Source organism: the organism of the source record quoted next, unplaced genomic scaffold (assembly GCF_019419815.1).
Source record: "Pyrus x bretschneideri cultivar Hongxiangsu unplaced genomic scaffold, Pyrus_bretschneideri_v1 Contig109, whole genome shotgun sequence".
NCBI classification, from domain to species: domain Eukaryota; kingdom Viridiplantae; phylum Streptophyta; class Magnoliopsida; order Rosales; family Rosaceae; genus Pyrus; species Pyrus x bretschneideri.
In genome coordinates, this window is record NW_025999401.1 from 91,746 (window position 1) to 119,484 (window position 27,739).

Sequence of the window (27,739 nt, forward strand, 5' to 3'; positions counted from 1 at the left end):
CATTTTAGTCTTCATTTCAAAAGTTAAATATCTCAGGACTTGTTTGATAACTAGTTTGTTTTTTAGTTTTTATTTTTTGTGCCACAAACAAAGAAAATGATTATCAAGTGGGGTTTTAAGGCCAGTTTATGTCAAACCATGATCATCAAATGAGTATATAGAAAAATGTTTTTCTTTGTACAAGTGATTGTTGGGGGAGAGGCGACGAATCGAGATGCAGTTTGTTAATTACTTGAGTTACAAGTCTTGTTAGAAAACAATGTATAAAATAGAAGTAGTACTAAACTATCATAAATATTGGGATGACTAATTAACAAGTTAGGAGTACGAAGATAACTTAAAGATAACTCCAATTATATAAGCCAATATACAACTTTCGTGTCAACAAGGAACCCTACTTCTACTGTTTCTTTAATCAAGGAGCTTAATCTGAAAGCAAACAAGGATAAAAGGTACTGCACTAATCTGACTGCTTTCACAATATTTATAACTGAAAGCAACGCCTCACAAAATTTATAGCACAAATAACTAAGACGATCATGTAATTTCGAGTAACATTGTTGTTGCGTGCTGTAATTGTTTCACTAATTTTTTGTGAGAATTACTACGGTATACTCTCTGAAAAATAGAATTTTTTATGAACTATCTGTCATCTCATATTTTGGACATAATATTTTATAATATTGGTACGATAATTGACATTAAACTGTGACGCGACAGAAAATTTATATAAAACTCTCATTTTGTGAAAGTCTCCTTACAATTTTTCATTTTTGTTTTGTCCGGGTAAAAATCAAATTGTATTAAAAGAAATCAATTTTACATAGCCGTAGGATTATTTTCAACGGCCAGGATCAAATATCTGATACAGGATGATACAGATACGATCCTACATGATCCAAATTCCTTACTTATTCCTCACTCTAACGTCTTCGAGTAAAAGAAAGAAAAATATCGGCCTCTTTGGTCTTTTACTTGTATCTCTCACTCTGGTCTCTCTTTCTCTCTCCTCCCTCGCCTGTTTCTCCGTCTCTCTCTTTCATATCTCAAGTATCAGCAGGTATGCTCAAGTATTGCACTTTTAGGGTTTTCTGAATGCTGTATCATACATTGAGAAATCTGCTTGGTTTTCGATTTGGGCCTTCTGCACGGGTTCCGAATTTAGATTCGTGAAGTAGAGATTGGGTTTGTTTGCTAACGATCTAGGGTTTTAATTTTGTAATGATTTTGTGACCTTTGACTCTTTCACTCGGATGCTCTCTTCATATCTTCAGTTGAAAACCATGATTTAGGGTTTCAGGCGTGTGACTTTTTATATTTGATTTTTTTTTTTTTTTTGGTACTTCAATTGATTTTTGTAATGGGTTTTTCTTGTCATTGTATTTCTAATGGAACTGTGCTTATTTGTAGCTTAAATTTTTTATTTTACTTTTGCATTTGGGCTATGAGTTTCTAGCGTTTACTTTTGGAGTTTCTTAGCCAATTAAGGAATTTAGATTAGTTGAATTCAGTTCCTTACGATATGTTTGGACTAGAGGAGAGTGAGACTGACCCGTGTGTGAGGGATATTGTTGGAATGGAAGCGAAAGGGATGAAAGGGGGTGTTGTATGGCTCAGATTTTGTTATTTTATAGACCCCTTAAAATGTGGAACTAAAACTAATCTGGTCATGTAATATGTTTGCTTCATTAGTCATGATCTTATTGCCGGGTACTATTTCAGGTAGCTTTCATCCATACCAGGACTAGGTGTTTCATTTCTACTCGATCTTTACAATGGTAAGCCATTTGGACCCCCTCTTCGCAGATCTAAAACTCTAATCTTTTAATAATTGTCTCTGCTGATCCTGAATCGATATGTGTTGTGTGGAATTGTTGAATTTCAGGAAGGAGGAGGTGATTTGGATTACCAAATTGAGAAGTTGCTGAATGTAGAGAAGCAGATGAGGCTTGCTGGTGATGTAGCAGGAACCAAGAAGGCCGCCATTGACATTCTTGATCTCTGCTTTAAAGCGGGTGCGTGGAAGACTCTCAATGATCAGATTGTTGTATTATCCAAACGTCGTGGTCAGCTCAAGCAGGTAATGTATTCTTTGACATCTTTGTTGTGTGATTGTGTATATTTAAGTTTACAAATGAAACCATCCATTTAAAATGTTGAGTCTTTGTTAAAATAGTACTAGTACAGTGCCCAATTAGTTATCGCTGTCCTTTAATTTTTTGTGCTACTGAGCATTGTTCAAGAGAAACAGAGCTTTGATCATGTATGCACGTGTACTTAACTATCTTTGTCTTATGATTCCTTATATATATATTATTTCTGGTCAATATTACAGATTAAGAGTTACTGGTATTACTGGTATTTCTTTTCCTTCCAGGGCAGCAAATTACTGTTGTGGTTGGGATATCGGCATATACTATATTATTTGCTTTCCGTGATAATGTGTTTTCCAAGTTGCAGTTGATTGCATTCCGAGAAGTAATTTTCTTTTATTGTTATTGCTCATTGGGCTGTTTGTTTCCATGCAGGCTGTAACTGCAATGGTCCAACAAGCGATGCAATACATTGATCAGACACCGGATATTGAAACTCGTGTAGAGCTTATTAAAACACTGAATAATGTTTCTGCTGGGAAGGTAAACTTATTGTAAAAATCTTTAATTGCCTCCATTCAAATTATGTGATTTCAACTTAAATGATTTTTTGTTTAAAGTACTGATGAGCACTGTTATTCATTAGATATATGTTGAAATTGAGAGAGCTCGGTTAATCAAGAGACTTGCAAAGATTAAGGAAGAGCAAGGGCTTATTGCTGAAGCTGCTGATTTGATGCAAGAAATTGCGGTCAGTATGGAATATTATCTTCCCTTGCCCCACTCCCCCCTCTTGAAAAAAAAAGAAAGGAGAACGCATTTTATTGCACTCATTTTTAATTGTTAATCTTTGCAGGTGGAAACTTTTGGTGCCATGGCAAAAACTGAGAAGATTGCTTTCATTCTTGAACAAGTTGGGTCTAATTCTTTTGAAAATACACTTTATATTCACTATTCATTCATTAAATTCACGTCTTTATGTATTAGGTCTGTTCTCATTATGAGCCATGCTGCGTAATTAATTTTGCAGGTTCGGTTGTGCTTAGATCGTCAGGATTATGTTCGTGCTCAAATACTCTCAAGGAAGATTAGTCCCAGAGTTTTTGATGTTGATGCTTCAAAAGAAAAGAAAAAACCTAAAGAAGGTGACAATGTTGTTGAAGAAGCTCCTGCTGATATACCATCACTCTTGGAGTTGAAGCGGATCTACTATGAATTAATGATACGGTATTGAGTGTTTTTATCCCTATTCTATGTATATGATTCACTGTTTTGCCGCTTTGGAATTGTTATGAGATTCCTTTTCTGTGTTTTAAAGTGAAAATAGGGATGGGTTGCATTCCCGAAGAAAGTTAGATATTCCATTCCCGTTCCCTGATTTTGGCTTTATATATAAATTTATTGACGAGTTTATCCTTATAGGTAAACTTTGTATTGGTGCTCTAGTATAAGATTATGTTTAGATCCATGAATCCATGTTTCTCATTTGGAGTTGTAGATGCTAGAAGGTGAATGGCTTCCGGATAATTGTGCGAATTGTTTGGCTGTCTAAATAATTAAATTGCTGATGTTCTCTTACTGATTGTGTAGGTATTACTTTCACACCAATGATTACCTTGAGATTTGCCGTTGCTACAAGGCGATATACGATATTCCTTCTGTTAACGAGAATCCAGCCCAGTGGATACCGGTAAAGCTCTCTCACACATAACACACACACACACACACACATATTGTAGGAATATATTGAGCTTCTCTGATACTTTTGTTCTAGGTCTTGAGGAAAATCTGTTGGTACTTGGTTCTGGCTCCATACGATTCAATGCAGTCAAGCCTTCTCAATTCCATATTGGAGGATAAGAATCTTTCTGAACTTCCATATTTTAGGTATTATTCAACAATAGCATCTATTGCACATCTCCCTTTGTGTGCTCACATATAATATATGCTCTTCATTGACTTATGATGCCTGCCTTTGTTATTATGCTGTATAGGTTGCTGTTGAAACAGGTGGTAACTATGGAGGTCATACAATGGACCACTCTTTGGAATACATACAAGGATGAGTTTGAGAGTGAGAAGAATATGCTTGGAGGCTCTTTGGGTGACAAAGCAGCTGAAGATCTGAGACAGAGGATTATTGAACATGTAGAGTTTTGCTAAGCATCCCCATCTTCTCTTTATTTAACTGTTCAGTTAGTAATTTGTTTCTGACATGTGATACTGTTTTTTCAGAACATACTTGTTGTTTCAAAGAACTACTCGAGAATTACCTTGAAAAGACTTGCAGAGTTGCTGTGTCTGAGTATCCAGGTTTGCAAATGATGATTTGCATTTAATATTGAAATCTTAGTTACAGTAAATTATTTTGTCTAGATTAGTTGCAACATGCTTAGATATAAGGGGAATGCTAACAACCTTTGTGCTAACCTTTGCATTTGGACCCTCTCACTATCAAATGCCATTTGTCATTTTGTACACGAAAAAAGAAACAGAACTTTTTAATGCTTTTGGCTAGGGATTAAAAATGAAAAGAAAAAGATTTCAAAGGCATTAAATGTCTTTTTATTTGTGTAAAAAAATGACGCATGGCATTTGATAAAGCGAGAAGGTCCAAATGAAAAGGTTAGTGCAATGGGCGTTGATCATTTCTGTAAATTATAATCGGTTGCAATTAAATTAACATTCCAATTTCCAAAGCAACCCCACCCGAAGCCTGATTTACACATAAGTTGTTGTAATGAAGTATGACACATTAGTTTTATAATCTATTCACATAATTTAGAATGGTAAATCTCACGGCTCTTGTGCTGTCCGTCCTTCCACTCAATTGTCCGTTTTCTGTCTGCACTCTTTTTTCTTTTCTTTTCAAAGTGTCTTATTTTTGTGATCTATAAATCCATAGGTAATTGCAATTCATTGTGAGAATCTATGGGTTGATAAATGGTTTCTCTTTTGTTTTTTTTATATAGACATAAAAAAAAAGTTTGGAATGAGTATTAGTAGACGCTATGTGTAAACGTATCATTATAATGTAACGTATTTATATATGATAACTGTCTGATCTGTATAATCTGACGGTTTTGGGATGCCATAGCTGGACTTATTTGGAGTCTGCGATTTTTCGTTATCAATTCTATTTTTATCTATAGCTTTGCCCCCTTCCTATACAGGAAGCTGAGAAGCATCTGTCGGATATGGTTGTGTCCAAGGCACTAGTGGCCAAGATTGACAGGCCAGTAGGAATAGTCTGTTTCCAAACTGCAAAGGATAGCAACAATGTTCTGAATACGTGGGCTATGAACTTGGAGAAACTGCTTGATCTTGTTGAGAAGAGCTGCCACCAAATACACAAAGAAACCATGGTACACAAGGCTTCTCTGAAGGTTTGAGAAGATTCAGTATCACAAAATTTCCGGTAGAATTCTTCCGTGTGTGGCTTGCTTTAAATTGGTTTTAAAACTAAAATGTAAATATAAAACGATGCCCTTAAAACCATTCTTGCAGGTAGGCCCTAATTTTGTTTCGTGGACTAAAGCAACTTTCAGATTCAAGCATTTGGAGTAAATCTTCGTTTGATAGGGGGCAGATCAGGCATGTGTACCAAGTTGTTTTTTATTAGCGTTATGCGTCTTTAAACTAGAAGATTGTTGTAAACTACCAGCACATACTTTGCTAGTAGGTAATGAAAGCAAAACCTTGGATGGTATTCGTTTTTTGCTCTGGGAAGAAAACGAGTGTTTCACTTCACTTGTCTATGTTCTTTGGCCTTGTTAAGATTCTTTATTTGCTACATGGTTGCCACATAATATCTCCATTAGATTTGTGCTTTCAGAGTGTTTTGGTTATGTTTAGAACATGATTGTTTAATAGCGATAATTAGCAGAACTGACAGGGTTTGTTACTGTTACCATTGTCATCATATACACCATCATTGGAGCTGCAGTAAGTTATTTATGGTCAATATTTTAAAACCGGTTTGTTTACAATGAATTCTCAATTTGTTTTGGATAATACAGATCTATATAACGCCCTCAGTACTCTAGCGGCAGCCATGACAACTGCAAACGGAACATAATTTGCTTTATCGGTCTCTAAAACCTCCCGAGAAAAGGTATCTACTTTTATGACAGAAAGAAAACAACTCAAACCAGGCATTACTCATTCCATCGAATGCAGAATGATCAACCGGTGACAAAGACTACCATGACGCCCACTTTCCTTGCCCCAAACACTCCAACACGAAATCCAAAACAGTAACAAAATGAATATTCACAGAAGAAGATGGAGCATATCCAATTCGGGCAAGAATGTCCCGAATCATTCCGCCAAATGACCCAAGTACCTGGTAGTCGGTCCATCGACGGCCTACAGAGCAGCCCCAAGCAAGCTTTTTTGAACTTCCGGGGGTTACCATCCGAAAAGTACATCAGATACAATTTTAACGCAAAAAATTAGGTTCCAAGATCTTGATTTCTGAAAAATGAAGGGGAATTTCAAGAATTTGAAGTACTCCTGTGGAGAAAATGATACAAACTTTTCCTATATAGCCTCATTAGCATGAAAGAGGAAGTCAAAGTTATATTATAACAAGCGCATTTCAAATGCAGTTCACTGAAAGAAAACAAGAAAAAAGCAAAAAATAAAAAATAAAAAAAACTAAAAAATAAAAAATGCATTTGTTGTAGACATAATTTACTGAATAATTATGGAGGTCATAGAGAGAGAAAGACAGAGATGTGTAATTGTGAGGTGTGTTATTCCATCCCATTGTGCCTTTATTTATAATAGTAGGGAAGGTAAATTTCTTACCCCAATAGGATTACAACTCTAATAGGATAATATTTTGTCTAAGAGATATGGTAGAATCCTATAAGGATATCCCAGATATGATAGGATTTACAAGATCACATTCCTAATATAATAGGATAGTAACACTCCCCATGATTGTGTAAATACTTAAACAAATGGCGCATTAGGTCTTCAACGATGAAGTAGATCAGGTGATGAAGTCATCGACACAATGAACAAATGCGAGTCTCAGATCAACGAAGGAATGCATAAAAGATAAAACTCACAAAACCTCGCTATGGTAAAACTCAACGTGGGATAAAAACCTATAGACTAAGGAGAAAAGAGAGAAGTTGCATTAAGTATAGTACACGATGGGTGACTCGTCAAAACCTAGTTAGGTAGCAAAAACCCAGTAGGAAAAATGCTCTTAAACGTGGGGAAAAAGAGTACATTAAGATCAAGTGAGTATACTTCCAGATACTCCCTCTGAGTTTGACAAAACTTCCAAATGAGAACTACAAGCATTGAATATGGATAGTTAGACATACCAATTCCTTAGACAAGCTTTTAGAAGGTTAACTTCGGCAATGACGTCGTGTAGAGGTTGGCAAGGTTGTGTTAGATTGGCTTGCATGACCTTATTCTCCTGATGCTTTGCTGATGTAGATGTAGACGCAATATGTCTTAGCGTTGACGTCATTAATGTATCGTGTCTTGGTTGGGTGGATACATGCAACATAGTCTTCATGGATCGTTGTTGGGACTCAACGATTGATGAAAACAACAAGTACTTCGAATATGCTCAACAAGAGCTCTCAACTATGTCTCATATGTGGCGAAGTGAGGGTAAGTCTTGGATTGATTCGAAGATTTTGCAACTAAGGTCATATTGTGGACCTCCAAGATATTACGATCTCCCTAATGGTAAAGAAAACCATTTTGGGGATGTGCCTTGTACGAGTTTGATAAGTAACCTGCATCAACATAACAAATAAGGCAAGCATCATTCCGATGATTAAAGGGGTCAAATCTTTTTGGGATGCATTGGGATTAGCCCAAATCCGTAGTACCTTTAAGGTAGCGGAAAAACATCGTTAATACCAATTCAGTGGTTGTGTGTAGGCGCGGTGCTGAATCTTTACCAATAGATCAACAACGAATGAGATGTCCTATTTAACGTAATGAGCTAAGTATAACAAAGCGCAAAGTTGAACTCAGATATAAAACTTCAGATTCAATAACCTCTTCAAGGGTCTCATTTGCATATAGCCTATGGAATATCATAGGTATACTCAAAGGTATCACCTTCGGGGTATAGCTCGGTTGGTAGACCAACGTACTGTCAGAATAATGTTTCAACTTCAGGTCAAGGCATAAATGAGTTTTCCCAATATCCCTCATATCAAATTTCGTCTTCAGGTGCGAGACAATTTTCTCAAACTCTTTTAGAGTCCTAGTGAGATTATAAATTGTAACTTTAGCAATTCAGAATAAGACTTCATAGTTAACACTCAAGGGCATAGTTCATATCCCTAACTGGTCAAATAATCACTTAGACGGGTATACCACATCCGCCAGATTGCTTCAATCCATAAGGTCGTTTTAGCCCTCTGGCTTTCCAAGATATTAATATTTTAATGAACAGTATATGACCATATTTGTCTCCGTCTCCAACTGAGGGCTAAAGGGCCATAGGGCTCGTTTTAACTCTGTCACAAAAAACCGTCTCCAACCGAGGGCCAAAGGGCCAAATATAATTTATTATTTAAATTTAAAAACTACAACAACTTAAATTCAAATCCAACAACAACTTAAATTTAAAAACGACGAATTAAATTTAAAAACTACAAATTAAATTTAAAAAGTACAAATAAAATTTAAAAAGAATATGAAACAAATTTTGTGAAATAGAAGTTATAGGAAAAAAAATAGAATTTAAAATAAAATGAAACAAATTTTGTGAAATAGAAGTTATAGGAAAAAATGGAATTTCAAAAAAAAAATATGAAACAAATTTTGTAAAATAAAAGTTATAGGAAAAAAAGAGAATTAAAAAAAAATAGAAGTTGTAGGAAAATTTTTGTAAATAAAATAATAAAACTGTAAAAAAAAAAAAAATTAAAATGCAACGACTAGCTGACGTCAGCTAGCCGTTGCATTTGAATTTTAGCTTAAGCATTCCTGTCGGTTATAACCGACAAGATTAATGATTTTTCTAGCCAACCTAGCTAGCCTTCCAGCCTTTTGGTCTTTTCAGATTTCGTGGGACCTTCTTAGATTCCACGAGCTCTCTAGCCTAACCCTCGGTTAGAGACAGTTTTCTGGCTATTTTCAGCCCTCTGGCCTTTTTGACCCTTCGGTTGGAGATAGCCTAAGTGAACGCCTCAAACGAGTTAAGAGGGTGTTTCGTGGTTTGGAACTATTTTAATCAATCCATGTAATTCTTCAAGAAGTTACATGTAAATCTCTGTATCAATATCCCCATGGAGAAATACTAACCACATTTCATAATGTTGCAATCAATCATAGGGTGTTTGAGAGAAACCTTGCGTCGTAAGGCATGCAGTACTTTGCACTATTTCATTCATCTTATTACGCTTCTTTTCCCACTTGTAACACAATAGGGTTACCTTGGGCAGTGTAGGAACTAAAGGTCCAAACACACTTTGTAAGGAATTTAACCTGAATTGTAATTTCAGTTGTCCAATCGATTCTACGTTGTTACTAATCAAAGGAACACACGACCAATATCGTCTCTTTCATTTATGTCATTAGCTACCATACAAGTGAAAATATTATCAATGATAATCTCATTCCAATTCCATTATCTCATCCAAACTAGTAAACTGGACTAAGAACTTCAAGTCTCGAGAGTAATCCGGATTAATCTCATGAGATGGAAATGATTGAGACAACAGTTGAGTATAGATTCATTTTGTGTCGTGACCTTCCTTTTCTAAGGAAGTGAATCTTATGAACCAAGTGATTTGTTGTGCTTCAGGCCAAGACATATTGATTGGTTATCCGCTGATGTATCGGACCGTTCAACAGGGGCAGCCAAACCGTCTACTAGGGGCGGCACACATTTCAGGGATGTTGACTCGATGTCTGTTAAGTACGTCTATCCTTGCATACATGATTGCAGCTGGTATATGATTTTGTCAGTTTAGCTAGATCAGAGGAATGCGTCTGGAGCAATATTTTGAAAGCTAGAATACAACACACTTGCTTATTACACTTGTGTAGTACGAGGATTGAGATGAGACATAGTAGGCAACGTCCATGCAAATTCGCGTCATTCTATAGGAACGTTGACATTCATATCTCTCCCAAACGGCGGGAAAACTATCTCATTTAAGTAACAATCTGCAAAATAGCGGTAAAGAGATCACTTGCACATGCTCTAAGAGAGCTAGTGTGAAGGAGACTTGTAATCGACAATGATTCACAACCTTTTGTGAGGACTCATATTGATACGTTGCGACATAGCAACTTAGCACTTGGAATGCATACCCAAATGCGTAAGTACGAAACATTAGGTTTATACCCAGTAACCTACTGTAACGTTGAAAATGGTTAGGTGTCAATAGGCCTCAAGGTGGACCAACATAGCTGCGTACAAAATTGTATAGCCCTAAGGAGAAATCGAAATCTTGGTGCGTTCATCAAGGTTTGGCGATCATTTAAATTGCGGTTTATGATCACCATGCGAGGCTGTTTTGGGGTGAACATGAGAATTTGATGTTTAATTATAAACTCAAAAGATGTGCAATACTTATTGAAAACCTTCGACATAAATTTTCTGGCATTATCCAGTTTTTCATACTTTATAGGATACTTAGGGTGGCGAGCCCTTAAAATCGGCCAGAAGGTTTAGCAGCAATGTGTGTGGACAAACATGTGACCAGTTTGTCGATTCATCAACCAAAATTATAAGTATTTATATGGTCTGCATTTTGGTTAGATTAGTATACATATATTCCCTTAAATCCGCTGTGAAAAGAGGGTCATTTTGTATTTTTGTATAGGATGATATAGAAATCAAATTTCCCAAATGAGTAGGCTTGGCAAAATGTGATTTTAGGCATAATATCCTTACTTCGGGTAAGGAGATGTGGCATGACATCATTGTTTGATCTAAATGTCCCAAACGGTAGTGCCAAGGCAAGTAAACTGTTTGAATCACTCGGCTGCAGGCCGACCACGTATAGCGTGTTCCCAGTTTAGGAGGCAGTCCATTGGCCCCAAAATATAACTTCGAGCTTTGTATTTTAGAGGTGGTGCAAAAATAGTTCACTCTATTTTCATCGCTAGTTTCATGCATGACCATTGTCTTCTCGAATATCCTTAAGACTCAACGACGTTCTTCCAAAATGAGGATAATATAAGGTCTTTTATATGGTGATGTAGTACCATTCATACAACAAGGAGCGGACCAATGCTCTTAATTAGGTCGGATAGACCTAAAGTTGTTGCTAGAGATGTGATTTAGGTATAAAGTTAGTGTGCGTAGTATCGCATTCATACAAGTAACTAACTTTCCTACAATCGTACGTAATCACGTGTTTAATTGAATTCGGTCGCATATATACAAGAAACATGATTCAATTAACTCATATTCGAGGACAATATCGATAAGATTATCCATAACCAAAACAAACATCAAAGTTGAATCCAAGATCATGAAATTTTTTCACAAAGTAAATGATTTACTAAGAGGATTCGGTCAACAAGGGCATATATGTCAAAATATTGCTCTCCCAACAATGTTCGTGGAGCAAAATTAGTCTCACTACAAGAATGGTGAATTCCTCGCTGCTCTCTGAATCTTCAACTCCATGGAAGCTCAAACCGCCTCGAAACTCCCAAACCCTCCGAAACCCTGCAACCTCATCACAGAGCTACGGGGGTTATTCGCCATCGCCGCCTGCGTAAAGCTGCTTCTAATCCTAGCCTACAAAAGCACAGACTATGAGGTCCACCGCCACTGGCTAGCTACAACCCACCTCTGCCTCTTTCCCATTGGTACTCCGACGAGATGAGCATTTGGACAGACCCTCGACTGCCCGCCATTCTTCACCTACATCGAGCTCTTCCTTTCTGTTTTCGCCAATCTCATCGACCGACAAATCAGTCACCTCCAAAAGGGCTTGAACTCCAGCGCAAACACAGTTCTCTACTTCCAAAGAATCTCGGGTATCTTATCGGGTATGTGCTTTTTGTATGGGGTTTATCAATTGAGTAGGAATTCGGATTCGATGAAGGGAAAGATTATCTGAGTTCTGGTGGTTTGGTCGCCAATTCTTGTTATTGTAGATCGTTTGCATATCCAGTACAATGGGTTTTTGCTTGGGATTTTGTTGATTTCGCTTTCGTGTTTGGAGGAAGGGAGGGACTTGATGGGTGGGCTTGTTTTTGCTGTGTTGTTGTGCTAAGCATTTGTTTGCGGTCGCGGCCTGTTTATTTTGTTTACTTGTTGAGGCATTATTGTTGGAAAGGATTGGTGAAGGGTTTCTGGCGGCTTTCGGTTTTGGGGACTGTTGTTGTGGCTGTTTATACATTAGCATATGGGCCGTTTGTGTATCATGGGCAGGTAATCTCTTAGGCTGTCTTTTTGTTTTTGAAACGGTTATTTGCAATCTTCATATTAGTCTAATCTGCTGCTATGAAGCAGTCTCAGAGCATATTAACATTTGCTTGTGACTTGTTGCTCAAACAAAGAATAGCTTTAGATTTGTTTTCCATCAAAAAAGGGATTTTGAGGAGAGCTGAATATATGTTAATACTTTGTAACTGATTATAGTGGTGCAATATACACCTAGTTTTCATTCGTTATTGTTGTAGGCTGAACTTCATCTCAGTTTAGCGTATGTAAGGATGCTTTTTGTGTGTTACATTTTCTTTCTTATAAGTCATATGGTATAATGTTAAAGTATATAATTCAAATTCACATGTGAATGGATGTGGAAATTATGTTCCTTTCAAAAAGTTTGTAGAGTTGTCAATCTGATGAGAAATCAGTACTGTTTGTAATGAAAACTAAAATTCCAACTAGTGATGGAAAACGTGCAGTGTTAATTCCATTTCCTCTCCTTCATCAAGCTCTGTGACTCCTTTTAGTCCTTTTGATTGGTAAATGGGTATGGAAATCAGACTTGAGTAACATAGCTGGTCCCGTTGGCAGTTGAATTGTTAGTTTTCTACCTCTATGATTTGTGTAATGCATTGCTCATGTGCATAAGCAAGTTAGGTAAATCTTGAAATATTATACGTGTCTTAGTTTTATTTGTCCCATTTGGAGCTAACTTTGGATTTTTCCCTGTAAAACCACATGAATCTTTTTCATAAATGAGAAAAGTTTTGGTGATGTATTTTGAGATCAATATGCTCTTCCTTTTATAATATTTGTGTTGTCCTCCTTAGTTTCATTGAAGACTTGCATATTTCGTGTTGGCCTTAGACAATCATTTAGAACCTTCTTTACTATCCTTTTGTCACTGCATTTCTGACATTGATAGACAGAACTGAAACTTTTAGCAGAACTTGCTTCTGACGGATTGGAACTAAAAACAATGATTACTTGCACTGCATGACTAATTTTAATTTTGTCTTTCATGAAGTTGAGTTCCACCTGTAGAGAAAGTAAAAATTAAAATTCAAGTCTTTCCTTCATTCAATGTTATGACTTATGACCCAAAGTCTCTTCCCAAACTGTCGAGTGGTAGAGAGTGGTTAAATTCATGTCCATGGTCCATGGTCCATGTTCTGATTAATATCTTTCAAAACCATATTTCTGAAAATGTGCTTGTTACCTTTTTTTAGTGCCAAAACTAAGGTTTTGCCCGACAAAAATACTAGTGTTTGTTGAAGAACGACGAGCGACATATGCCCCTTGTTTTGACAGAATTCAATAATGTAACAGTCAACTTTTTTTTAGTGGGTGAGGGTCACCATGTCAGTTGCCAAACATAATGACTATGTTGAGACAGAAACTTTTTAGCGTTAACTATATCTGTTGATTGTGTGATCAATAACCCAAAGATGTGACGGCAAGGATCATAAGTTTTGTTTGCATTTCATTATATATCTGCAGATTCCAAAACATAAATACTGAGATGATATTTGTACCCCATAAGTTTTGCTTTTTACGATTCATATCTTAACAGGTGGACATGGTAATAATCCCAGCAAGCACTGGGCATATGGGTGTTCTTCTTGGACATGTAGCAACAATTGCCGAGTTGAAACCCGGGGTCATGTCGGTACATGAAGGAACTGACGTCACAGAACATTTCTTCAGCGGTGGTTTTGCATTCATCCACGCCAACTCTATTGCAGAAATAATTTCTGTAGAGTCTGTCCCTCTTGATCATGCCGATGCAAGTCTTGTCCAAAAGGGGCTTGCAGAGTTCACCCACAAGCTCAACTCAGCGTCGACTGACTTTTAGAAAGCTGAAGCCCAGATTGGAGTTGATGTGTATTGTGCCCTCAACTCTGCTCTCACTGGCTAGTTTTACTAGTCTTTGTGGGATTGTGGACCATTTGCATTTCCAGTACAATGGATTTTTGCTTGGGATTTTATTGATTTCGTTTTCGTGTTTGGAGGGAGGGAGGGAGGAACTTGATGGATGGGCTTGTTAGCATTTGTTTGCGGTCATGGCACCAGTTTTTTTGGTTACTTGTTGAGGCATTATTGTTGGAAAGGATTGGTGAGGCGTTTCTGGCAGCTTTCGATTTTGGGGACTGTTGTTGTGGCTGTTTTTGCATTGGCATATGGCTCGTTTGTCTATCATGGGCAGGTAATCTCTCAGGCTCTGCCTTTTTGTTTTTGAAATGATTATTTGCAATCTTCATATTAGTCTAATCTGCTGCTATGAAGCAATCTCAGAGCATAGTAACATTTGCATATGACTTGTCACTCAAACAAAGTATAGCTTTGGATTTGATTTCCATCAAAAATGGGATTTGAGGAGAGCTGAAAATATGTTAAATACTTTGCAAACAATTAGTAAGAGACTTCTAGTTGTGCCATCTCTTTGTATTGTGTTTTGTATATCTTAATATTGGAATCAGGTCCATCTGGAATCATATCTTTGTTAACTCGATTATATTGCATTAGCGTAATAAAGACTTTGAGCTTCCTAACAAACAGTAATGCTGAACTATCATTTTGTTGTCTGAGCCATGAAGCAAGGAAAGACGGATTTCATTGACCAGAATACTCAGCAAATAGGGATCCTTTCTGCTGTTAGAAAAGCAGATGAAATCTCAAAGTAGAGCAGCTTGAAATAATTACTTAACTGAAGCAACTGCATTAGGTTTGGCAGGGTAGAACCTTATAAATTGAATGTTGGTACCCATGGTTTTCGAAGAGTTATAAACCATGCAAGAATGGTGCAGGATGTCATGAGCCATGTCTGTCTGGCCTACAAGTTAGTTCCATTTTTGTGTGTGTGTTTTGGGAGGGGGGGGGGGGGGGTGTGGTGGTAGGAGGTGGGAGAGAGAGAGAGAGTGTGTGTGTGGTGTCTGTCTTGTGTTCAAGGGCAGAGCTGTGTTTAGGCTTCCCTGGGCTGTAGCACAGGGCAGTTATTGCCCAATCAGTTTTTGACAGCCATGGTTTTAAGTTTTTTTTTCTATTTTTAGCCTATGAAAATCAGATTTAAATAGATTTAGCCCAGGTTTTAGTAGTTTAATGAGTCCAATCAAAGCTCATTAAACTAATGCAAATTAGCCTTAAACTGATTATCATTCCATTTTTCTTCTACAGTCTCCCCTTTTCAAGCCTTTTCAAGCCATAATTGGTGGTGTTTTGATCAAATAATTTGTTGTCTTCGGTTTTAATTTTTTCCCCTTTTCTCGAATAATATTAGCCCAACCCTTTGAAAAATCCTAGCTCCGCCCTTGCTTGTGTCTATCATTTTGCATAAGGACTTTACATTTTACCACTTTTTTGGGTGGTATACAGGGAGAGTAATGAGAGTAATTTTCAGGGAGAAAGGGGGGAGGAGGTGGATCACTTGTGGTATTGGGTTTGATTTGGGTATCCCTTTGGTGCCGGGATCTTCAGAGTTTTGGTATAGTTCTTTTGAAGCTATTTTTAATGATTGGAAAGCTATGTTGCTTTAGCTTAATCTTTTTGCTTGGTATGATAAAATAATTATGATTGTCCTTTTATTTCTTGTAGATGAGTAGTTTAGAATGATAAGTGGAAGTATAAAAATAAAATGAATTTTTCTATTTATGTTTCCCCCAATATTGATACTATCGCATTCGGAGCTAATGTAGATCGCAACATTTGTATATGTGTATCCATCTCATATTCTTAATATTCTTGATAGAAACAGGATTTTATTTCTTCATATTCTTAATGTTTTTGGGTCCAAATTTTTTGTGAATTGATGAAATGGTAGGTCATCCTGCGACAACCTTGATGATTTTTTTCATAGATTACAAAACGATTATCGAAAACCTATTCTTGCAGTCGATTGCACATGTTATTAGCAACTATTGTGGCGTCATACTATCGACAACTGTTTTTGCATAGATTACAGATGACCATGGCTTACAGTTTTCTAAGTATTAAACAAAGAGAAATTAAGCAAATCATATGATATAACACATGGATACGCCAACTGCCTTCAATTATTAACAACATAATCTTCACCTAATTTTGCGAGATTGGCCTTTCCCTCCCAGCAGCATTCGCCACCTTTGCCACACTTCACTCCCCTTCACTTTCTCCTTTAAGGAACAACCGGAAAAGATAAAAGAAACACATTATGATTTTACCCCTGAGAAACAGATAAATAGCAAACAAAATATAAGTAGCAGCATGCTTACCAGTTACGTAATCCACTTCTCAATCCTCCTCAATATGTGCAATGAGAGGAGAAGGCACATGTTGAATTTTGTAGAAATCCTCTCCTCCTTCCCCAACCCTACTACAGAATCTCTTAGGCATCCAATCAATTGTTAATTCCTTGAGGGTAGTAACATTCTCAAGCCCCTCAGGAACTGCCCTCAATTGGCTGCACAAGGAAATAGACAATCTGCGGAGACTAGGCATGCCTCCTTTCTCTATGCTCCAACTCTTTAATCCCCTCAAATTAAAAAGTTCAAGAAATTCAAGATTAGGATAACCTTCTTCTGAGACAACTACTTCTGAGACAACATTCTCCAAAGCGTCTTGACCAAGGCAAAGCATTCTTAAGTTTGGGATCTTCTCAAGTATTTTGAGACTCTCCAACTGTAGACCAGTAAACAACAGCGACATCTTAGTGAGGTTCTCATAACCCTGGAGACATTCCAATGATTGTTCTCTTATTCTTCCCCTCAATTCAAGTTTGTATATATGAGGACAACTCAATACCATATTCATTGGTATACCTTCATCATCATCATCCACCTCTAGAGATAGAGATCGAAGATGGTTAAATGTGATGCCAGTAGATTTCAACATTTCCTCCAGATTTTTCACCCCACCTCTTATCAACAGTTTTCTGAGATTGGTCAATTCAGCAAGATGAGTCAAATCACATTCAGCACCTGCAACATTGACTAAACTCTGCAAATTCCCAAGAGTAGCCAACTTCAACTTCCCTCTGTACCCAAACCTGGGTAAATATAAATGCCTCAATTCTTTCATCTTCCAAATCACATTTGGTACTTTTATTATCAACAGTTTTCTGAGATTGGTCAATTCAGCAAGATGAGTCAAATCACATTCAGCACCTGCAACATTGACTAAACTCTGCAAATTCCCAAGAGTAGCCAACTTCAACTTCCCTCTGTACCCAAACCTGGGTAAATATAAATGCCTCAATTCTTTCATCTTCCAAATCACATTTGGTACTTTTATTTTCAACCATGTACGAAACACACGTAAGTCTAGAGTTTGCAAACATACCAAATTACCTAAAGATGATGGCAACCGTATTACATCACTTTCCCTTAGACTTAAAAACCTCAAGTGGACTAGATTCCCAATATTACCCGGCAACTCTACTTCTCTCCCCCTTGTGTCTTCTAACTTTAGAACCCTGAGCAATTTGAAGTTGCATACTACTGACCGCAAGAAATTTTTCTTCCACTTGGAGAATACATATTCTGGGTCGACAAAGAATAACAAAGACCTAAGGTGGTCATTTCTTGTGGGAGCAAATCTATCAACCCATTTTTCCTCCAGATATACACCAAGTCTTCGAACTTGAGGAATTGTCGCTGCCTTGGTAAAATTTACAACGTGAAGAAAGTTCTCCTCTTCTGCCTTTACCAAGCACAAGTCTCGCATAAGATCATGAAGATCACATGTTTTGATCTTCTTAGTTGAACCAAATGTTCCAACTTGAACCATACATCTTTCCACCAACTCAATTAAGCAAGCATATGCTACATCTTCCAATACTTCCACTGAACCATGTCGTTGGGAGCCCGAAGATATAAAACCTTCTGCTATCCATAACTGAGCCAATCTTTTGACCGGTATCTCGTAATCCTCCGGAAAGTGGCCTAAATATAGAAAACATAGTTTTAGACGATATGGTAAGTCGTCATAACTCAATGCCAACACCCTTAATGCACCTGCATATTCTTGATCTCCTTTGTATTCTTGGTCAAGATTAGTTCCTCTCCGTATATACACATCGACGTTCTCGTATACTGTTTTCCACTCCTCAACTGTGACTTTTCTAGCTACAAGTCCCGCAAGCACAGTAATGGCTAATGGTAGACCTGCACAATGATCAAGCATCTTCTTTCCTAGTTTTTCCTTCTCAGCATAAAGTTCAGAGTCTGAAAAAAAAAAAATGTAAGAAAAATAGGTTAACAGTTATGTTCTAGTCATTCCTAATATATTTTATATATTTTGTCACTGTCCTTTTGGGTTGTTGAATGTTTTTTGCCGTAGAACGTAAATATCAGACCTGCTTTGTTGCTGCTCTCAAACAACAATCTATATTTTAGTTTTGGGTGAAGGGGTCGGCAGACTCGGCGCAAGGGCTTTTCTACAACATGCATGTTTTTCATTTTAAACTAGAAAATGTCTTACTAAGACAGCTTAAGTATTTTTGGGAACCCAGCGAATTTTAATACAATTTTGCAAGGCCATAAGACAGCTTAAGAGTGGCTGACATGTCATGTGACAGCTGCTATGGTGGTGTGTCGACACATGGTTATCCATGTAAGGATTGAAAGAAAAGGGAAAACAAAGCAAGAGAGGAAGCAGTTTTTATTCGTTTGGACACATGGCGGGCTGCCATGGGACCGAGTAGCAAAGAGAGTTGGAGCGGTGCGGTGCACCTGATCCTAAACATATGACCTGATTGTTTTTCTTCTTTGTTGAAACAAAGGGTGCATAAACATTAGCGTTAGAAAATTGTTATTGACATTCTAAATTTATTGTTATGTGTAAAAAAATAAATTTTATATTTATTGTAAAGAGTAAAAAAAAGTTTTAGAATGACAATAATAGTTCCTTACAAATAATATTATTTCTTTCAATCAAACACCCAAATCAAATTTTCTATCATAATTTTTTATTTACTTCACCAAATTCAATTATGTTTTCGCTTATGAATTTCTGGAGGAGAGTATTACAATTTACAATCCAAGGTAGGAATTTCTGAGTTTACTACAGATTTCGAATGTTGCCATATAGGGGATTTATCACTATATGATTTAAAGTGTTTATGTAGAGTTGATCTTATTGGAAATTTAGTTGAGAATTAGAGATCATGTTGCGGGTTTGATTTGAATATCTCAAATTGTTTTATTGTTGAATCTGATTTTGGTGAGAACTTGGTATGAAAATGGAAGAATGAATGTGGAACTTTACCCCTGTTGTACAGTTCCTGCAGCTAGGACCTTATTGTAAGGTTTACTAGGACCTTATTGTAAGATCGGTTGAAGTTTTGGAGCTATTTTATAATTTTCAGAAGTTTAGGGGTATAGCTGTAATTACCCAAAATTTTGGGGTTAATTTCTGGTATTCAATTGCACAGAAACATATCCTAGCCGTTCATTGTACATCGTTCGGTCAGATATCATTTGAATTTTATTATTTAAAATTAAACACAAATAATATCTGACGAAAACTGATCGCATGGTATATAATGAACAATTAGGATATGAGGATCCCTAGGATCTCCACCGTTGGGATCCGGATGGGATCCCTTCCCGCTAAACTTAAACAGACGCTGTACCCAACCCAACACTGACACGCTTTTTGGATGATATCCTAAACATTTATCAATTTTATTAGCGATCGATTAGAACAATGACCTCACCTCTTATCAATATTTCCAAGCCACTCCCTACAATTAGTCATATCCAAGCTAATCCAGTGTATCAAACCGTGAAACTTTGAAACTTTGTAGTGCTTAGAAAGTGTTTTTTTTTATTTTTGAAGAATTTTGGAGTTTCTTTGGATTTGACAATTCGTCGTTGGTTTTTAAATAGGTAAGAACTTAAATAATTTTTTTCAAGAATTATTTTAATAGTGATAAGATGAAAGTGAACAAGATTACGAGTTCATAGAGCTCGAATGAATTTTCAATGGAAATATGATGAATCTATTCCAAGTTATATGAAGAATTTATTTTTCACTCTGTTCCAACTTTTTTTTTTATTCTATTTAATATATATATATATATATATATATTTTTTTTTTAACTTTTGGCTTGCATTCGGGATTCGGGATATTTCACCGACTCGGGTTTGGTGTGTGACACAAACGCACCTTACATTTAATGATTAGGGACAATTATGTGCATACTATATCGAAAGCATAAGTGAAATGTAGTAATCTCTATTTTATTAGGCTTAACAAATAATAAATAAATAAAAAGCAATTAATGATAATAGAGTTGACTGAGAAGTGAGAAACATATTTGTTTGATCTCTTCCAGAGATTGCTATCGTCTTAAACAGTTCCCAGCTTTTCTTATCATCTAGTGTACAAGATTTATGAAGTAAAGTAATTAGAATTTTGGTTTGATAACAAGGGAGAGAGCAACTCACGACCTGCTCTGTTGCTGCTCTCAAACAAGTCACTTATTTTAGTTATGGGTGTAGGGGTCGGCAGACTCGGCACAAGGGCATTCTACAACATGCATTTTTTTTATTCGTCATGGAACGTTAGAAGTAACCTCTCCACCCATAGAAACATCATTGCTTAGACTTTTTGGTAGCAACAACAATATTAAGTAAAAATATTTAGAAAAATTAATGAAAATGACTTGAAAACTTTGAGTTTTAACAATAAGGACAAAATAAAGGGTAAAAGGAATAGTACCAGGATTGACTTTTTAGTGTAAAAATATGGTTTTTCGTTAAAGTGAACAGTACCGTAGACTTTTCGTTAAAACTCCCATAATATTTAGCTACTTAGCTAAACCTAAACAGGCGCTGCGCACCAATACTAACACCCATCTTGGACGATTTAAACTAGAGTATGTCTCAAACTAATACCTAGACATTCAACAATTTTCTTAGCGATTTGGGACAATGACCTTACCTCTCATCAATATTTTTCAAGCCAATCCCTAAAATTTGTCCAGGCCAATCAGTGTATCCAATTGTGAGACCCCGAAATTTTATTTGAAAGTTTCTTCGAATTTGACCATTTGTGGTCGGCATTAAATTTTTTTTATTTTTTTATTTTTGTTAAACGGTAGATTTTGTTAGATTAGTTACCGACGGAGTTTGAACTCACGCCGTTATGTAAGGACTTATCACATTTCCACCACCGTTGGGCTTTAAATTTGAAATAGGTGAGAAAATAAGTAAGTTTTTTTTAGGTTAAAAGATTAATTTTTAAGTGAGGAGATGAAAGTGGACGAATTACAAGTTCATGGCATTTTTGAATTATTTTTTTAGAACCCAATTCCACCGGATCCTTCTTCTTTAAAGGCATCGTGCTTCCCCGAAGTCAACGTTATGGCCTTCCCAGAGCTAGTTATCGGCAACGTAATAGTCGTCGCCAACTTGTGGTTTTGAAGTTTTGCGATAAACAAATAAAAAAAGTGAGAAGAAGACTCATAATTGAAGAATAAGGATTATTGAAGAAGAAGAAGAATTGCAGGAGGTGAGGAAGAAGAAGAAAAATAGACGAAGGAGGAGGATCCGAAGGGATTGGGTCTGGAGAGGATTCTCTCCCAAAAGAGAAGACAAAGTAAGAGAGATCCAGTTTTATTCAGTTGGACACCTGACAGGCTGTCTTTGGACCGAGTAGTAAAGAGAGTTGAAGCAGTGCGGTACACTTGATCTAAATTATAAGACCTGATTTTGAAGCAGTGCGGTACACTTGATCTAAATTATAAAACCTGATTGTTTTTCTTCTTTGTCGAAGCGAAGCAAAGTTTTAGAGTGACAATAATAATTCCATACAGATAAGGTTATTTTTTTCACTGAAACACTAAAATCAAATTTTCTATTATAATCTTTTATGTACTTCACCAAATTTGATTTCGTTTTCGCTTACGGATTTCTGGATAAGAGTATTACAATTTACAATCTAAGGTAGGAATTTCTGAGTTTGCTACAGATTTCGAAATGTTGCCATATAGGGGATTTATCACTAAATAAACTTTAATGTTCGATTTAAAGTGTTTATGTTCAGTTGATCCTATTAGGCTTGATTTAAATATCTAGAATTGTTTTGTTGTTGAATCTCATTTTGGTGAAAATTTGGTGAGATGGATTGAATTATGTAGTATGATTGACAAAACGGAAGTAGAACTTGGACTATAATGGTGATTATGAAAATGGAAGAATGAATATGGAATTTTACCCCTGTTGTACAGTTCCTGCAGCTAGGACCTTACTGTAAGGCTTACTAGGTCCTTATTGTAAGATTTATTGAAGTTCTGGAGCAATTTTTTAATTTTCAGATATTTGAGGGTAGAGCTGTAATTACCCAAAATTTTGGGGTTGATTTCTGAAATTCAATTGCACAGAAACTTGCTATTTGTCCAGCAAGGCAGCGTGTAGAAATGTGAGATTTATTTGGGGACCTAAGTGAATTTATACAGTTTACAGGTCCTAATTATGTTAAAGGACGTTAAATGGTAACACAGGAATCCCAGAGTTTTGAAATAGAGGACTAAGTTCCTGGTTGCTGTATAGGGATTATATAGTTACGTATTTATTTCTTTTAGTTTTATGGAACTAGGAATTTCAAATTTATTGGAGAAAAAACTAAGCAACGGTGCACTGTGACATAACGGTGGCATAAGCTTTGATTTGGACTTCAGGTAGGGAAAATACAATAGACATTTATGGAGATTGGCTTTATTAAATTTCATGAAGTGATATTTGACCTTATTGGGTAATCAATGTGGTTGAATGTTAATATTGTGCATCTTTGGTTTATTGAAATGTTATTGTTGTTCGTTGTGGAATTGTTAAAAAGCATTCTGATATATGTGAAAGATGAAATGACATGTCTTTGTAAAGTTGAGTTTAGGTCAACCCGATGTACACATGATTTTATCGGGTAAATTGAGATTGATGACAAAGAGTTAATAAGATGACTAACAAAAAGAGAAATTAGGATGACTGTGTTATGTGAGTAAGTTTGTATGAAGGAACATTCTAACCACCACTGTAGTGGTAAAATACCAAGTATTGGGCGTTCAGGTCCGCATGCGTTATTATATGAATTAATGGAAATAGACGAACAGTTTGCATTGCATTCATGCATTGGTTTTGATGAGGGACATATATTTGATTAAATTATTCCATGACACTTAATTTAATTTAGTCAATTTAATGTGGCAAAGTTATGTCCCTACTGAGTTGTTGAAGTTCACCCCTCTATTATGCAAGTTTTGGAATTAGACAGTCAAGAGGGTAGACGGGATGAGATTGAATTAGAAGTGAGGTTAGAAGTTTAAATTAATTTTCTTTGTAGCCATGTAAAGAGTTCTTGAGTTTCTTTTTATAAGAAGAATTTATTTTTTAGTCCGTTTCAGTTTTTTTTTTTTTTCTATTTATTTTTTACTTTTGGGTTGCATTAGGGATTCAGAATTTTCCAGCAACTTGGGTCCTGTGCATGACACATAGGGACAATGATGTGTGTACTATATCAAACTCATTATAAGTGAAAAACAGTAATCTCTATTTTTTTAGGCTTAACAAATAAACCAAAAAAAAAAAAACAATTAATAATAACAGAGTTGACTGAGAAGTGAGAAACATACTTGTTTGATCTCTCCCAGAAATTGCTATCTTCTTAAACAATTCCCAGCTTTCCTTATCATCTAGTGCACGAGATGCATGAACAAAACCATTTTCTCCAGCAATTTTAGCAACGTCCTTCTTCCGAGTGGTGAGCAATATACAACTCTTTGTTTCCGCACCTCTTGAAAATCCAGGTTTTAAAGAGTTCCACGCATTACGAGTCCAAACGTCATCAAGAACCACCAAACATTTCTTTTCTTTTTGGATGCTACAAAGCTTCTCTACTATTTGATTCTTGTTCATTTCTTTAGTTTTATCTTTGATGTCGCGAATAAGCTGGTTCAAAATATCTTCCAAAACCTCTTTTTCTTGAAATTGTTGTGACACACACACCCAAGCAAAACAATCGAAGTGACGCTTAACATCTTCATTGTGACCATAAACTTGTTTTGCAAGAGTGGTCTTTCCTGAACCGCCCATCCCCCAAATGGATACAACTTGGGGGCATTTTTCTTTTTTCACCAATTGCGTGACTAGTATCTCAATGTCCTTCTCTAACCCGACAACATCACGTTCAATAACATGAGGATAAGTTTCCCTTTGAACCTTTTGCCTCTCAAAAGAAGTGGCACCTCCATATTGTGTGCCCGTTATTTGCTTGATGTTATAACCTTGCAAACTCGACCTCAATTTGGAAAGTTTGGTCGTAATGCTCTCAATTTCTGAACCGAACTTGTGACGATTATAGACTTCGTTACAGATGCAAGCAAGCCTTTTCAGAACAAGCTTCATGCTTCCTCCCCTTCTGAGAGCCACTTTCAAAGCAAAAGATTCAATGACATCCTCCAAATCATAAGCAGCATCTCTTATAATTTGAACCCAAATGCATACTACTTCATTGTCTTCTTGTTTTGCATCTGCATCTTTCAGAAAGCCCTGCATCAAAAGTAGCTCAATTTGTGCATGCTTAATTTGATCGCCAACTCCGCTCAAGAACTTCACCTCCTCAACGAGATTGCCTTTGAGCCCTTCGATTACCATTGAAACTACCGCCTCAGCCATATTTCTAGCTTCTGCCAAAAAGAAAAAATAATTAAACTAGCTTTCTTTTTCAACTTTTGTTGCTCTTATAGTTTAAACTGGTTAACTGGAGAAGTCTCTTCTGTTTTCCTCCTCATTCACATGCTCTTTATTCAATTGGATTTGTACAATTAACGGTCAACTATTCATCATTTTCTATAATTTATTATGAAATTATGATTTTAGCTCCTCAAATTTAATTTTCTCAACGTAAAACCTGACATAATTTGTTTACTTGAAGAAAATCTAGTGATTAGGATCCACACAAGAACTTTTAGTTATAAATTCATTGCATATTAATTTCAAATACAAGAACTTTTATTTTATTTTTTGAAATTGAATGACATCATTAATTGGCTTTTTAGTTAAAATAGTCTCTGAGATTTGCATAACTTCTTACTTTGGTCCCTGAGATTTGAATCAATGAAAGTGGTCCTTCAGATTGTCCACCATCAATCATTTTGGTCATTCAGTGAAAAATTATGTTAAATAAGGATCAAAATGACAAAATTACCCTAATTCAATAAACAATAGGCCAAAATGATTTGACAAATTTTTCATTTTATTATTATTATTTTATGGAGATTTTTCATGGAATGACCAAAATGATTGATTGTGGACAAACTCAAGTTCCAATTCTATCAAATTCAAATCTTAGGGACCAAAGTGAGGAATTATGCAAATTTCAGAGACTATTTTGTCTAAAAAACCTCATTAATTTGATTAAGGATTGCAATAAATCTTGAATATTAGTGCTTATTTTCTCAATTTAAATAATAAAAGAAAGACTTGTTAGATTAGAACCCCACATATTGTTGAATACGTTTCATATTTAATTTTTTTAATTCGAATTTATTTTCATACACCGCACATATTTTTTCATAATACCTTCACACTTCACACTCTCAACATACACCTTAAATTTTTTAGATACACCCTACACTATTTACATCATAAAAGCAAATGCATGAAGTCAACCAAAGATCTTATTTGTTTCTTCGAATAATGAGATGGTTTGTTTGTTGTTTCTTCTCCCTTTCAAATAATGAAGATATAGACTTGATAATTCCCCATTAACGGAAAAAAAATAATTGAGAATCCATCATTTTGTAGCAAAGAGAGATCAAAAAATGCATTGCACAATTGGTTCTGCATTAACTTCATGAATACTATTTTTGGGTTGCTTCATACTTTCCCAGAAGCTTTCCTACTCTTTGATAATGAAAAATTAAGAAAATTTCAGCGAAAAGCTACAGAAAATTACTATAATATTCGACAGGAAGTTACCTAAATCTTTTAAAATTTGCTACTTCCCTCCATTGCTTCATAAAATTCTTACCGCATCAAAAGAAATAAGACATTAATTTTCCTCCCTTATCATTAGAACTTAGTTACTGTAAAACCCATGTTTACCCAGAAATAAAATATTAAACCCACTTATAAAATAAAGCATATATAAAATATTGTTGTGTATGAAACATTCCGTGCTACTTGAACTTCTGAAAGAAAGTATGCACAAACTAACCCTAAGAATCTGACTTAACAATTATATGCTATATGTGTATAAATCTGCAAGTTAATAATTTACCTACAAGAATACCACCCATTTTATTTTTGCGAATTAACCACTCAAACTCTATTTTTAGTGTGAATTTACAACCTTTATTAATTTTCATAAATAATACGATCAATACGTTACTTTAGTATGAATTACCTCCTCCATAAATTTTGGAAAGAAATTATGTACAAACAACACATGCCTCGCACACGAGCCTTTTCAATAACATTTTTCGTCATTTCAATTGACAGCCTCAAAGGTAAAATTTGCATGTACAAATAACTTCAATGCAAGTATGCATGCGGATGAGCAGTAGCCAATGTAATCTTACCCCAAGTCCGTGTTGTGACGCTTGCTAGGAGGAAGTTGTGTATGGAATCTTTGATTTGAGGTCCACCAATTTTCTGGTCTTCGTTCTCGCTAGGGATGGGTTGCCTTGGCCACCGCTTGGCTGAGGAGTTGAATTAGGTGTCTTGGTGATTTTGGGACTGTTGTTTGGTTGATCAGTCTCCGAGTTTTGTTCATTTGGGTCGGCTTCTATGTATTGGTGTTGTTGCCCTTTCGACTGTTTTGAGTCTTTGTTAGTTGTCAAAAGAGATTCTTTTAGAAGATAATTACAGAAACCATAATAGTCCGAGTGGTGTACGCGCAAAATTTCCAATCAAATTTTTATTAAAACAAAAAGAAGAAAAAGTTAAGATATTTTGTAAAGATGGATCATGACATCCATACTTTTGACAAAGATGAAAGCTGTAAAGGCGCATTTGGTAAAGATGAAAGCTGTAAAGGCCTATTTTTTCATTATTTCTATATTTCCTTTTTTTTCTTTTGGAATAGAAGATCGCATTATTAGAGACACTTTACATCACAATTGAATCTTTATTAAAACAAAAAAAAGAAAAAGCTGTTACTTTTGGCAAAGATGAAAGCTGTAAAGGCGCTTTTGGTAAAGATCAAAGCTGCAAAGGCCTATTCTTTCATTATTTCTATATTTCCTGTTTTTCTTTTGGAACAGAAGGCCGCATTATTAGAGAAA

The 27,739-nt window shown here is 35.9% G+C and overlaps 3 protein-coding genes across 9 annotated transcripts; 2 read left to right on the forward strand and 1 right to left on the reverse strand.

The window, feature by feature from the left end:
* Window positions 1-916: 916 nt before the first annotated feature.
* LOC125471506 (26S proteasome non-ATPase regulatory subunit 12 homolog A-like) lies at window positions 917-5,843 on the forward strand. Of its 3 annotated transcripts, none has more exons than XM_048571966.1 (13): window positions 917-1,060; window positions 1,723-1,778; window positions 1,886-2,080; window positions 2,529-2,636; window positions 2,740-2,844; window positions 2,950-3,006; window positions 3,124-3,320; window positions 3,684-3,783; window positions 3,868-3,980; window positions 4,088-4,241; window positions 4,329-4,406; window positions 5,267-5,511; window positions 5,605-5,843. In XM_048571966.1, exons 2-12 carry the CDS (start codon window positions 1,776-1,778, stop codon window positions 5,483-5,485), a joined length of 1,329 nt encoding a protein of 442 aa, XP_048427923.1. In that variant the 5' UTR covers window positions 917-1,060; window positions 1,723-1,775; the 3' UTR covers window positions 5,486-5,511; window positions 5,605-5,843. The 3 variants fall into 3 exon arrangements, with proteins under 3 accessions (XP_048427923.1, XP_048427915.1, XP_048427921.1); XM_048571958.1 differs by having other exon boundaries at window positions 918-1,060; window positions 5,601-5,843; XM_048571964.1 differs by lacking the exon at window positions 917-1,060 and adding an exon at window positions 1,108-1,185 and having other exon boundaries at window positions 5,601-5,843.
* Window positions 5,844-11,635: 5,792 nt separating this feature from the next.
* On the forward strand, window positions 11,636-15,036 carry LOC125471511. Its single transcript, XM_048571972.1, has 3 exons — window positions 11,636-12,095; window positions 12,204-12,480; window positions 14,054-15,036. The coding sequence occupies exons 1-3, from the start codon at window positions 11,926-11,928 to the stop codon at window positions 14,333-14,335; spliced, it is 729 nt and encodes a 242-aa protein (XP_048427929.1). The 5' UTR covers window positions 11,636-11,925; the 3' UTR covers window positions 14,336-15,036.
* Window positions 15,037-16,345: 1,309 nt separating this feature from the next.
* LOC125471486 (disease resistance protein RPP8-like) lies at window positions 16,346-27,433 on the reverse strand. Of its 5 annotated transcripts, none has more exons than XM_048571923.1 (5): window positions 27,035-27,433; window positions 26,433-26,479; window positions 24,086-25,131; window positions 16,728-18,677; window positions 16,346-16,628 (listed from the first exon to the last, which is right to left on the reverse strand). In XM_048571923.1, the coding sequence occupies exons 2-4, from the start codon at window positions 26,471-26,473 to the stop codon at window positions 16,747-16,749; spliced, it is 3,018 nt and encodes a 1,005-aa protein (XP_048427880.1). In that variant the 5' UTR covers window positions 26,474-26,479; window positions 27,035-27,433; the 3' UTR covers window positions 16,346-16,628; window positions 16,728-16,746. The 5 variants fall into 5 exon arrangements, with proteins under 5 accessions (XP_048427880.1, XP_048427892.1, XP_048427889.1 ...); XM_048571935.1 differs by having other exon boundaries at window positions 24,086-25,138; XM_048571932.1 differs by lacking the exon at window positions 26,433-26,479.
* Window positions 27,434-27,739: the final 306 nt, after the last annotated feature.